Below are 14,235 nucleotides of genomic sequence, written 5' to 3'. Positions count from 1 at the left end.
GGATCCAGGAGAGTAAGAGGCCTGTGGAACTGTGGTCCCAGTCTAGAGGGGTCCATGGGTCACTCACTGCCTAGACCACACGGCCTCTTGCATTTCTCTTGTGTATTTAAGTATCATTTTATGTCACTTCACCTATATTTTCCCATCCTGTTCTAGTGCCCCAAAGTAAGCATACTAAAATAAAGTACAGTTCAACCAAATGATGGAGGGGGATGCTACCAGCTTGGGACAGATGAGCAATTATTACTTAGAAGAATACATGTAAGAGGGAAATTCGTGTTATAAGTCTTCCCGCAATGCCAGGCTCTGGCTCTGCAGAGTTAATCTGTCACTCTGCGGTGCACATTTGTTATCCAGAGGCTCGTCTCTGGTGCTCTTGGCTGGGGGCTCCCTCCAGCTGATGTCTCCTGGTCCTGGCCTCCCTGGTACTGCCACTACTGAGAGCACCGAAAAGGTAGCTCATTGTTTTAATCACCAGTATTATCAGGCCCTTCAATAGAGTATGAAGGATTTTGAAAATCTCCTTTTCAAGAAGAAAAAAAAATTTTTTTAAGAAACAGCCATAGTGAAAGTAATCAAAGCTTGTCTAGCAAATTGTTAAGTATGACAAATATTAAAATGTCCACTTAAACCCATCTGATGCAGCGTGGTGCAGTTAAAGCTGCTCTGCATTAGGAGGCTGACTCTCTGGGGCTCCACCTCCCCTCCACCTCCTCAGCCAGCTATGATGGAAGGGACTAACCTCTCTGTGGGCTCCAGCTGCCTCCTCTGAAAAATGATGATGATAATGACATCTCTGCCTGAGGAATGTGCTATGGAAGAGACCCCTTGAGGGCTTTCCTTCCATCTAAGTTCTTGGGTTTTTAGCAAGTATGTTTACCCCGTTTGGGTTGTGTGGATTACAGGGGTCATTCTTACTGCTCCATTTTAAATGCAGTTTCTGTAGCTTCCAACTAGTTAGACCTTTGCTTCCTCTAAAGAGCACAGCGTCCAGACCTGGCCAAGGGTATTCTGTTGGGGTGACTGAAGGTGAGCAATACCAGCTTACTCCTCTTTCCTGCCCCAATAAGGAGGCCAGGAAAGGGGCCTCGCAGGGAGCTGGTAGTGGGGATGGACAAGGAGGGTCTCAGAAGTGGAATCTGGAACCTAGAAGGCAGTCAGTGGCCAGAAAGCCTGCTTGTAGAACCAGCAGGGGTAGTTCCCTGCTTGTCTTCCTGTGAAGGTCATAAGGAGTTAGAGAGACTCCACCTGTACCTCAGAAATCTGAGGGAATTGCTGGGGAACTGCCTCCTGTCACCTCAGTCTGTGGCCCTGCCTGAGGCACCCCGGGTCACCAGGGCCAGCTGCAGCTTTTTGGTTCCAGTTCTGCATGTGTCCAGAAGAAAGAGAGAACATTAAATGAAAAGAAATTTGAGTGACTAAAACCAAAATCCTGGCTGCATCTTTATCTTGTCCTTTCTCTTCTAAGCACTGACAGCAAGCAGAAAACAGAAATGGAGGCGAGGTGCATTAACAATATGCAAAGCAGTTTCCACATCCAAACGGAGCCGTCTGGCCTTTAATTTTAGCTACAATTCTCTCATGATTTTTTTACACCCTCTTAAATAGTGCTGTAAAACGCTTATCTCAAGAAACTGTCATGCTAAGATGTACTAGCAGATCTTGAATGAAAGTAAATGAGATCAAATCCCCCAGGACAGTCTAATACACAGAGTTCTTGTTTTTGTTTATTATTGTTTTATTAATAAAAAGGAGAGAAAAGCCTCGATTTTATCAGGATTTGACCTATACAAATTGAAAATCTTCTGTCCAGGAATTTTAAAGGATAATATGTTTTAAAGGATAATATGTATCTTCATGGCTACACAATATGAACAGCTCTTCAGATTTTTGAGATAGTCTCTAGGGAGCATAAAGGATATTAAGCTAGCTGCAGGATCTTGTTACTCTTTCCTCCAAAGAAGCAGTCCTTAAAAAAAAAAGTTATATCTTGTAACTTCTTAAAATGTTTGCTAAATGACCAGCCCTATTGATCAGTCTAGCTCAGTGGTTTCATTTGGGAGCAATTTTTGCTCCTCCCTCAGGGACATTTGGCAATATCTGGGGACAACTTGGGGAGGCGATGCTACTGGCAACTGGTGGATGGAGGACAGGGATGCTGCTGAACATAGTACCATGCACAGGACAGCCTCTGACAACAAAGAATTATGCAGCCAGAAATGTCAATAGTGCTGAGGTTCAGAAATCGTGATCTAGCTTATGGTTTTTACAATGATAAATATCTAGGTAAGAAGTGAAAACTTGTATTATTGTCAGATTTCTACAACTCCAAAATGTTCATTTTATCTAGAGAAAAATATATGGCTATTTGTCTGCAGTGTTGCTTTATGAAGACAATGCATATACCACTTGAAAAATGTAACTTACAACTTGTGCACCTGAGCGCACAACACCAATGCCTGATGTTGGCAAAGTCATCATGAAGAACCACTCAGCCTCAATTGTTTCTTTTAAGTAAAACAAAAAGATCTCTAGGCTGTGCAAAAATATATTAATTTTCTTTCCTTCTTTTTAAGATTGAGAAGATAGAGTGGGACACGTGGACCTGTGTCCTGGGGCCCACCTGTGAGGGAATCTGGCCAGCACATAGCGATGTGACTGATGTAAATGCTGCCAGTCTTACCAAAGACTGTTCCCTCTTAGCCACTGGAGATGATTTTGGTTTCGTTAAGCTTTTTTCATATCCTGTCAAGGTAATGTTCATGTTTATCCTGTACTTGCTCAGTCTCATTAATAACCCAAAATCTATCTGTTGTATCTAAGTGGATTTCTAAATATCAAAGGCATAAGCAATCAATAATGTTATCTACAGTATCATTGTTATTTATGCTATGTAAAAACCTTCATTACATTATGTTTACTAATTTGAGTCAGATTCCCGTGGCATAGAATTCCTCCTCGAAAGGCCTTCAGTGGTCATCAAATCCAACATCTCACAAATTGCAAAGTATGAATTTTCTTTACGTCTTGGACCCGTGCCTTTCTAACATGTGCTAGCATACTTCCAGAGATGGCGAACTTACTACCTCATAAAGCAGCCCAATTCATTTTTAAATAGCTCGAATTGTTAAAATGTTTTGCTCTCTATTGAGCTGAAATTTTTTTCTCTTTAGCCAAAGTTCTGCCGTCTGAATTATAGCTGAATAACTCCAATCCTCTCACAGTCTTCATATATAGGAAGATTGTGTTTGACTCCCTGAAGTTTCATTTTCTCCAGACTAAACATCTCCAGTTCCTTCAGCTAGTTCCCATATGGCATGGTTTCCAGCTGCCCCCTCCCTCTAAGCACTCTCTACTTTATCAATTCCATTCTAAACTATCTCATCTAAAACTGAATTCAGTGCTTCAGATGTCATCTGACCAGCTCATGGTATAGTGGGGCTCTTACCTTCTTGTTCTGCTTTTCTGTTTGTGTTAAACTGAACTAAAGCATCAACTCTTTTGGCTGCAACACTACACAATTGAATCATAGATACTGTTCCCAAGATGTTCAGGTTATCCCCCATCTTGTGCTTGTAAAATTGATTTTCTAAAATCTGTGTACAGAACTTATGTTTGTAGCAAATAAGATTCATCTTGTTTATTTCATCTCATTGTTCCAACCTGTCAACATTTTTAAAATATCTTTTCAAAGTTATTTGCTTTCCCTTCCAGCATCACATCATCCTCTGATTTCACAAGTGTCAGTTCTAATTATAGAAAGAAAAAAAAGACAGGCTAAAACAACCAAACACCACCACCAGGAGCCCCTGTTCAACTTGCCATTTTATTTATTAAAGCACACATTTAGTTACAGTTCTTCAATCAGTAACAATAAATCTATCTGACTATGCTCACCCTTCTATCTCTAATCCAACAAGACTTCATTAAAGACTTGGCAAATATCTTGCTAAAAACCAGATTGATTGTGTCTCTGGTACCCCTAATCTCTCCTTCTGATAAACCCATCAATAAAAGATACGGGGTTAGTACAGTGGACCCCTGTTGCTGCCTGGTAACTCTTTCCAAGTGCTTATCGATCTTCTGTGTAATAATTCACCCTAGATATTTTCCAGGCATTGCATCAACTCATGGATCAATATTTGCTAGAGTGTACTTGTTTTCCCTTTTAGATACAGGGACCTTTTTATGCCTGATGCCGCCTTTCCTGGTTTCTAAACTCCTCGGCGATTACTGACCTTATTTCTGTGGTGACATTTGAAGGCACCTGTACTCAAGTATTTGAACTCTATTTTGGCCTTTCTGGTTTGAAGAGCATTCTCTTTAATGGAAAAGTAAATCTGCTTTAATGTATCTTTAAAATATATCTTTAAAATCTACCTTTATATATCTTTAGTATCTTTGTAATGTTTATGTATCTTTATAATATATAGCTTTAAAATATTTTTCAGTTGTCTTAGTTTTTGACTTTAGCATTCCAGAAACTATATTAAAGTTGTCTGTGCAAGACTTTTGTGTTCATCCTTGGTTTTTCATTCTTCCTTCTGTCATTTGTACATTTAAAACCTGAGCATCCCAGTTGCCTCTGCAGCCACTTTGGTTTCTTTAGATGCCTTCCTCTTTCCTTCTTCATTTGTTATTGTCTGTTCAGGTAATAATTTTTGGTAGCCTTTTCTAAGATTCACTTCTGATTGTGTCCACATTCCCTTCATTATATATCTCAAATTTCAAAGCCACCTTGTGGCCTTCTCCCAAAGATCCATCATGTCCCTGTCACTTACCAGCCCTCCCTATTTGCTCAGAATTCAGTTCTATGTAGCAGTTTTCTGTGCTACTTCTACATGTTTGGAAATGAGATTGCTCGCAGGACAAGTCAAAAAACTAGCGATACCCTTGTATCAGTAGACTAAGGTTTTGGCAGATATTCAGATCGCTGAAATCTCCGTAATACTATTGCATCATGCTCCTGCTCTAGATTTATTTTTGGTCTTGGAAATTCATCATCCACATCCCAGCCTGACCAGGTGTACTGTCTATAGCACCAATTTCAGGCTGTGTTCCTCAGACTCCCAGAGCTCTAGGGAGGTTCCTCATGGACAACCCCAGGAAACAAGGGAGGGGCCAAGTAAAGGGGCTCTGGGGCCCTGTCTCTGCTTCAGCCAGAGTCACTCTGTGTTTTGTATTTTATACATTGGGCTTCTGTGTAAGATTTTTTCCAACATTTTCTTATGAAAAATTTTCAAGCATACAAATAAGACGAAAGAATGATAAAGTGAACTCCTAGAAACCTACCACCTGGATTCTATAATTGAAAGTTAGTTGTAGCCATCAGGATACTTACCCCTAAATGTTTCAACATGCATATATCATTACCTAGAGTTCAACATTTGTTTGTGGTACTTTTTAAGTAAAATTTATATACAGTTGAAAGGCACAAATTGTAGGGTTCCTTTTGGTGAGCTTTGGCAAGCACATACACCTATATAATCCAAACACCTATCAAGATGTAGAATATTATCATCACCTCAGGAAGTTTCCTCATGCTAACTTCCAGGTCAAACTCCACTCCCACTCCACTCTCAGATGAAAAAACTGTTACAATGGTTTTAACCATAGATTAGTTCTACCTGTTCCAGAACTTCATATGGGATGATCAAGTAGGTCCTGTTTTGTGTTTCGCTTCTTTCACTCAGATGTTTCTGAGATTTCTCCAAATTGTTGTGTGTAAGAATAGTCTGTTCCTTTTTAAAGCTGAGTGGAATTCCATTGTATGGATATAATAGAATTTGTTTATCCACATGGTTATCAATGGACACATGATTTTCCAGTGTTTGGTTATAATAAAGCTGCTATGACCATTTTTGGACAAATCTTTGTGGACATAAGTTTTCTTTCTCTTAAGTAAATATGTAGGAGTGAAATTTCGGGTCATAGGAGAAAATCTATGTTTAGCTTTTTATGAAACTGCCAGACCTTTTTCCACAGTGGTTGTATCATTTTACATTCTCACCAAAAATGTAAGAGAGTTCCAGTTACCGACATTCAGTGTTGTCAGACTTGTAAAATTTAGCTGTCCTAGGGAGTAGTATGATCTCATTGTGTTTGTAATTATGTTTTCCTGATCAGTAATGATGCTGAGCACTTTTTTATTTGCTTATTGGCCATTTGTGAAGTGTTTGTACAAATCTTTTGCCCACTATTTTAAATTGGATTATCTTTTTATTCTTGGGTTTCTACTGTGTAAGATTTGATTGAAGAAATGGTGTCAGAATTTAAAAGCATTTGAAAACCACTGGCCAATATAAACTACTTTGATAGTATCATTTCTCTTTCACCGTTTTTTCAATTTGAATTTTCTGGCACGCTCTTCCTCCCAAATACATGGACCCAGGCTGATGAATATTTCCAGCTGTATAGTCACACTTCTCCAATGCTCTGGGTCTGTTGGACAAAGTTCACCATCTGTTCTGGACCGAATGTTTGTGTCCCCCACCAAAATTCATATGTTGAAGCCCTAAATTCCAATGTGACTGTTTATGTAGAGAGGGCATTGATGGAAATAAAGATAAATGAGATCATAAGGGTGGGGCCTTGGTTCGATACATTTAGTGTCCTTATAAGAAGAGACACCAAAGAGCTCACTTCCTGTCCACACACACAAACACACACACACACACTCTGAGGAAAGGCCACATGAATACTTTCTATGTGCTCATGTAAGGTGTTTATAAGCCAGGATGAAAGCCCTCACCAGGAACTAAATTGACTGGCACTTTGGTCATAACCCCAGACTCCAGAACTGTGAGAAATAAATTCCTGTTGTTTAAGCCACTCAGCATGTGGTATTTTGTTAGGGCAGCCCTGCCAGCTGAGACATCATCCCATTGCAGTATTCTAGCATTGAGTTCCATGTCATCAAGTCATGGTGATATTTATGAGGTCTTAGTATCACCACACAGCTCTCTCTGTCAAAATTTCAAATCCGTTCGTTAGACTCTAATATAGTGTCGTCTTCTTGACCGTTTTCCTGTTCTCCTTTCCTGTGAGTTACGAGGCCTCTCTTCCAGGCGTTTTTCTTTCCTTGACAAACGTGTCCTTGTATATTCAGTTTTACAGTTTAAAATCTTCTTGATGAGGTCATTAGTCCCCTGATAATCAATTGTTTCTAGTCTCCATGAGATAGACTCTCCTTTGCCAGAGCTCACCCATTTTCCCAGTACTTTTTAAAAAAATTATTTGTGTGTGTATGTGTGAGGAAGATTGGCCCTGAACTAATATCTGTTGCCAATCTTCCTCTTTTTGCTTGAGGAAGATTGTCTTTGAGCTAACATCTGTGCCCATCTTCCTCTATTTTATGTGGGATGCCACCACAGCATGGCTTGATAAGCAGTACTAGGTCTGCACCAGGGGTCTGAACTGGTGAAGCCCGGGCCACTGAAGCAGAGAGTGCAAACAAGCACTACACCACTGGGCCGGCCCCTGTTTTTCCAGTACTTTAAACCGTGTACCAGAAACCCAACTCTGTCCTTTGACTCCATCTATTTAGCTGGCTGATTGCTTCCCAGAGCCTCCCTTCCTTTCCAAAGCTGTACCCTTCCACTATATCAGAGGTTAAAATACCACCATGTCATTTACATTTTTAAAACCCACCCTCAAGTTCTTAAGCTTCCTTCTCAGAACATCAAAGGCTCTAGAGATTGGTTCTTCAAAGAGGAACCTTGTAAGTAAAATTTTACAGAGAGAGATACTGTATGTGAAATGTTGTGAATGTGAGGTACATAACTTTCGTCAGGTTCTCAGGAATTTCTCACTGAAAGCAGTTAACAACCAGCATTCTAGAGATATATTCCAGATTCTCTATTCTTCCATGACTCAATGAAAGGGGAAAGTTGTTGTAGCAAGTCCTGATGGGTGTTGTAGAAATGTGTCATTTGGCATGATGACCCAGAAAGACAGCTCATCTGACCAGCTGTGCCAGGTCTTTAGGAGGCTCCTTCCATAGGCTCCAAGGGAGCCACCAAACATCCCTGCCAGCCTCTTCCTCCTGGGGGAGGAAGGTGATTTCCTGGAACCTTCTGGTAACTTTAAATTCCCTTTATTGTTCAATGGAGCAGTGATCTTGTTTCCTATTCTGAGAATCTTGACTCACCCTCTACTGGAAGAATCTCTGCTTTGTTAAATAGCTCCAGTGAATCAGAATTTTTTCCTCTTTTCTCTTTCTTCTCTGTGTCGCTTTCTTTCCCCCTGCAACCCAATTCTGATCACCTTAGAATACTTTTTTCCCTGAAGCTTTCTTTTTGAATTCTCCTGTCTAGAGACCCTGTGTTCCCTCATATAAGTAGGAATGTAGAGAGGCATTTCTCAGCTCTTTTACTTTCTCCTCCTCTCAAGAAACCAGCTTGCATTTGTAGTAGATAAAGTGGGCAGGTTCCTGCTTCCAGCAGGAAGACACATGGCTGTAGCCACTATGACTGTCTCTTTGTTTCCATGCCTTCTGGATCTCACATGCTCACACAGTGGTTTTCCTTGGAGGTCCTTATTTTGCTCCACCTATTGGCTCTGCAGGACTGCTTGGAAATGCTACCTGCCTGTTTGCTTCCCTAATCTTTCTAGACTCGGTACTCTGCTGAGGAGTGGGCAGTTCAGCTCTTCTGTCAGGTAGGGGTCAGCCGAATACAGAGCAATCTTGACCAAGAGTATTTCAAAGTCACGGACTCTCCTGCACCTGTCTCCTGCCATGTGTCTGTGCTGGTTTCAGGTTCCCCAACAGGCCAGTCCAAAATTCTCTGGAAGCCTCTTGTCAATTATTAAATAAAGTTTTTATCTGGGACACCACTGGCCCTCTCACGACCTCAGAAAGTGCATGCGACTTCTCACATTGCTTAAGGTATTCCCTGGGAGTCGCTGAGAGGATGGAAAAACTCTCCCTCTTTAAATGACTTCCACTGGAGCTGTTTTTGCCAGGCTGTGGCTCATGAGCCAAAAATGGAAGCTGGTTTCTGGTGCCAGCTTCGGCTTCCCACCACTTGTCAGGACTACCCTGGAGTAAGCAGCTAACTCACGTTCCACCCTCATCCTTCGCCACCTGGGGATAAACATGGTGTGCCCTGAGCATACCACTCTCAAGAGCTTTCGGTAATTACTAATAAATTGGGTTCAATTTATTTGGTCATGTTTGTTGAGAAGGTGCTTACTTCATTTTTAAATCAATTATTTGAGTGTTTCTAGCATTAGAAGTTGTTTCCAGTGTCTGTGGCAGAAACTGTCACGTACGTTTTAAATCTTACTTGAGGCCCCAGGATTATAGGAAGTTCCTTGTTCTTCTGTCATAGCCTGGGCTGTGGAACAGAAGCCACTGTGGAGGATGACTGGGTAGAGACCTCTGATCTCAAATGTCAGTCAGCCCACAATCAGGAGTTCACACTAGAGACCTGTGGAGAATGCACATCTGATATTTGAGAGAAACAGAAACAAGCTTTTTATACGTCCTTAGGCTCCCAGAAATAGGTTCTGTAGTCTAAAAGTTTTTTCATTTCCTTCCGAACTATTTATTGAGAACCTATGATGAGCCAGGTAATGCTTTAGGGAAAAAGGAGACCTAGTTCCTGCCCTCATGGAGCTTGCATTCTAGAGAAATGTAGGGCAATTGCCACTTACATGAACTGTTTCATTTGTATCCAGTAGAAGCCACCCTAGAGAATAGCATGTATGAAATAGTCCAGAGACAGAAATAATGAGACTCCAGATGGGGTAATTGCGAATTTCTGGCTTTACAGGGCCAGCACGCAAGATTCAAGAAGTATGTAGGGCACAGTGCACATGTCACCAATGTGAGATGGCTGCACAATGACTCTGTGCTGCTCACGGTTGGCGGCGCTGACACAGCCTTGATGATCTGGACAAGGGAGTTTGTGGGGACCCAGGAGAGTAAGTTGGTGGACAGTGAGGAATCGGACACCGACGTGGAAGAGGATGGAGGTGAGCCCCAATTGCTACTCACTAACTGCACCTTCCTTCACATCCCCTCCTGTGCCACAGCAAACCAACTCCGCTCCCCATCTCTTTCTGTTGTTTGAGGCTATGACAGTGATGTTGCTAGAGAAAAGGCCATTGATTACACCACCAAGATCTATGCTGTGAGCATCAGGGAAATGGAAGGCACCAAACCACACCAGCAGATGAAAGAAGTTTCGATGGAAGAAAGGTATGGTGTTGCCAGGTTTGTTTGCATTTATTACACCTGACGACAAGAGACTCGTTTAAACCAGAGTGCATTTGCTTTGCCCTCAAAGTTGCTACTTGAGCTAGTTTTCTATGTATGTGCACAGAGTCATAATCCGTACACAGGCCTAAGCTGGGGAAAATTGTCCACAGCCCTCATTATGTGGCAAAGGGAGGGTTATGCTTTGCAGAAATTGTTTATGGAATATGACTTGAATAGACATGAGATTTGGTTGGACTAGTCTACCCCTTGCCCTGAGAGCATGTCAGGGTAGCCCAAAAGCTGTCCTGAATGTGATGGCTGACCTAAGAGTGTGCTGACTAGAGAGATAGGTGGAAGGGCAGGCTTCTAAGCTCATGGAGGAATATTTGTGGGTTGTGAAAAATAATCTTCTATTCTAATCGGAGTCTCCGTATTACACTCTATCACTTGGTGTGCCTTTTCTTACTGTCTTCACCTGCCCAAATTTGTTCAAGTGTTTTGGGCGATTCCAGGCCTAATCTATTTGATGTTTTTGACTTGGATCCTTTGTGTAGAAGGAGGGTTTCTAGTATTATTTTAGGCCTTTTTGATGTGCTATTGTTAAGTATTGATAAGAGAAATTGTCAGGCACTTCCACACTTCTAGAAAAAACAACTATAATTACTACAGTTACTTAATGTACCATATTCATACTAGGGAGGATAAATATTGAATAACAGAGAATCTAAAGGGAATTTCATGGATCTCAAAGATGTTTAAGAATTCTCTGTGAGCTCTTCACATTGACATGGGTTCAGTGTTCACAAGTACCCTGGTCCCATGATGTATAATTAATGAGATTCAAGTTGTTTTTTGCAGTCAGCATGGCTTTCTGCCTAATAATAACTACTTAATAAATCTGATCTATCTCCTTTTACTATTAGGTGGGAATTTAAACACAAAGAAATAAAATGTAATTTCCCCCTCCTGCTTCAGTTCAGTGCCAGATATTAATATAAGCATGATAAATGGTAGGTGTACTATGGGCAAGAAGATTGAATCTGATGTGAAAAACCCTAAATCTTTCCTGGCATCTTTGTTAGATGTTACTATGAAGGTTTAGAGTTCTCTTTTGATTACTAAAAAATTATAGAGATTTTTCTGCTATAGTCTATAAATTATAGTTTATTTTGCTTGCGACTTGGTTTTTTAGTGGCCACAAAGAGGAAATAATTTTGCAGGACCTAATTCTAAGAATCAAAAAAAAGAACCATATGCACATAAGTGCATGAAAAGGCCTACCACTTAAATTATCCACTCTGAAAAACATTTGGCCTAAATTAAACATACTTTTGAAAAAGAATTACCCAACCTTTCCAATTTCACATAACATTATGAAATGAATTGACTTGGCCATTATTCCAAGGTTGTGTCTTGCTGATTTCTACAACCCCATGTTTCATCATGCTGAGATTTAGACTGGCCACTAAGATGTAGAAATCTAACCAAATTCCTAATTCCAAATTCTACAGCTGATTTCCAGCCTAAACTGAAGCTCATCTGAACCTCTCTTGGTCTTGGTGTCTCTTTGGACAGGTCTATAAAAATCTCATACCTGCTCAATTTAGGAAGAGTTGGGAGAGGTGAAGGTAGAGAGGACCCTAAGAGGAATTTTCAGTCTAGAAATCCAGAATTTTGAAGCTCCCTCATTTTCTTCTTCACCCCAGATTGGGAACTTGTCATACATTAGCATACATATCATTGACTTTTTAAAAAATATGTCTACAAAAGAAAAAAAATACTTCATAGCATTATGAGATATAGAAGTAGGCATTTCAGTAGTTTACTGGCACTTTAAAAAATAATTCACACCAGGGTGTAGTGAAGAAAAGTTGTAGTGAAGAAAACAATTTTAGCATAAATATAGGGTCCAGAGGAATAATCAAGCCTTTTCCATAGATAGCAACGTCTTTGATAACTTAAAAAGCCTTGACAGCATCAGTTCCCTGAGGGGGCTGTAACTAGAGAGCAGGATGCCGGCTGCACAGCATGCTGGGAGCAAAGCAGGACCACACCAGGAAGGGGCAGAGAAGGAGCAGTTAACGGTGTCTCAGCAGCCTTCATGAGGGCAAGTCTTAATTAGAGTGAGAACAAGTGGTCTCCACTAGTCCTTGTCAATAATTTTAGGGGAGCTCGAACCTCAGAAATAGGACTGTAGGCAGCTTCTGAACTGCAGAAGAGAGAAAAGGGTGCCAGGCAGGGTGGGACATTCGGAAAATTTGTGGGAAAGCAGGATGAGAGAGGAAAGGTGGGGCAGGACTGAGCCCTTGGGGCGGGGGACTCCTAACAATAAGTCAGGCAGACAGCTCACCTGAGTCCTCACTTGGGGTACGAAATGAGCTCCATGGACTCCCAGAGTCCCAGGCAGAGAGAGAGAAAGACAGAGAAATGCTGGGAGCCTCGGCCGTCAGGAGCATGGGGCCAGGCAGCACCCAGGTTCTCCCTGGGAATATTCAGGGCTGTCAACCCAGACACTTGCTCCCTTTGACTACTTCAAGGCCTGCCGATTGGAGAGGCAGGGTCTTTCCTTGACCTTCCCTTCATTGTTCCCTCCTGTGTATACCTGCAGATACCGGCCTCACCTGGGTGCCTTTACTAAACACCTGTGCGGTGACATGCACCAGTAAGGCTAAGGGGAGACAGATACTCGAGGGCCGCAAGAGATCTGAGCTTGGAACACCCACTCAGTGCAAAGACCTATTTTGCCTCTCACCAGTGTTTCAGGAAGTTCTACTTCCGCTTTAAATCTCCTTCAGCTTAGAAACTACAGCGTGAGTGCGGCATCTGTCCCACTGAGAACAATGCCCTGAAGGCAGCTGCATATTATGCATCAATCAATTTTAAGCGACTGTATTCCTAATTCCTAAAATTTAAGGCAGTCATAGATTGTTTCTAATTAGACAGGTATTTGATTTTAAAATAGCTGTGAGGCTTTGGATTGTGCTTCTTTGTACAATTTCTAACACCTTGTGAGTTCTTACTCTCCAGAAGTCATATGATCTTCAATTCCAATCTTTTGAGAAGTGGGAAAGCTCAGAGAAATTTGTAATTGTTCTCAAAAGAATAGGCGACACCTACCAACCTGTAGTCCTTTGCAGGTGTCAATCGAGTCTCCTGGTTACTCACTTCAACTTTGCTCTAGAGAGCTGGGACGCCTTGGCCTCCTTGACCTCCCACGTTGGTCTAGCCAATCCCCAACCATGGGTGAGCCCTTGGGTAATCCTGCTGCTCCACTGCCTTGTGTGGCATATGGCTGAGGAAAGTCTTGAAGTCTTCTCTGACTTCGGGAATCCATGCTTTCAGACCTCATCTAGGCACTCAGAGCTGCCCCACAGCTCTCCCTCGCCCCCAGCTGACTCCACCTCATTATGGTCTAGAGCAGCCTTTCCAGACCTCCCCTGTCTCTCAAGTTCCCAACTCCAACCTGACACACCCCTTGCTCTCAACTTTTGACCTTGTCTCCTACTTTGCCCTGTTTTCTCATAATGTAAGAGCAGTTTTGTCCATCTGCAAACTTAAATTTATTATTTAATAAATATTTAAAATGTCAGGAAGTTCCTTTTGAAAGAAGAAAAACAGGAGGAGGAAGCATAGATTTTTAGAGCAATTTACCATACAAAATGCCTATCATCATCACAGCACAATGGATGGTACCAAAATCCTGTATTCTGACTTAGGTAAAAACGGTTCTTCTCCCAAACTCATCAGAGGACAAAATTCCTAAAGTTTGCTCAGTACCAAATTACTAGTGTTGCCTATAAGATTATGAAGTTTCTTTCAATATATTATCAAGATCACACCTTGTTTATATATCGTTGTTTAATTATTTATAAGGTAAGGCTTTTAGTTTCAAGGGGGTCACCCAACCCAAACTGGCCTAAGCGAAAGGAACCCACTGGCTCACACACCTGAAAATCCAGGGATAGGGTGACTTCAGGTGTCACTTGTTGTGGAAACTCAGATCTTGCTGGCAGGACTCTGTTCTCTCTCCA

At 41.5% G+C, this 14,235-nt stretch overlaps 1 protein-coding gene across 5 annotated transcripts in view; it reads left to right on the top strand.

Annotated features, from left to right (window-relative positions):
- EML6 (EMAP like 6) overlaps positions 1–14,235 on the top strand; it is a 279,876-nt gene that overhangs the window by 198,139 nt on the left and 67,502 nt on the right. For all 5 annotated transcript variants that reach the window (XR_011526070.1, XR_011526071.1, XM_070572641.1 and 2 more), the window contains exons 25-27: positions 2,577–2,753; positions 9,777–9,978; positions 10,078–10,204. Coding sequence is in view for 3 of the 5 variants with exons in the window: in XM_070572641.1 (XP_070428742.1) it covers positions 2,577–2,753; positions 9,777–9,978; positions 10,078–10,204 (506 nt within the window). In the remaining 2 variants the exon portion in view is untranslated. The remainder of the gene's footprint in view (positions 1–2,576; positions 2,754–9,776; positions 9,979–10,077; positions 10,205–14,235) is intronic.

Source organism: Equus przewalskii, chromosome 14, assembly GCF_037783145.1.
Source record: "Equus przewalskii isolate Varuska chromosome 14, EquPr2, whole genome shotgun sequence".
Lineage (NCBI taxonomy): Eukaryota > Metazoa > Chordata > Mammalia > Perissodactyla > Equidae > Equus > Equus przewalskii.
This window is presented reverse-complemented; position numbering and strand designations above follow the sequence as displayed.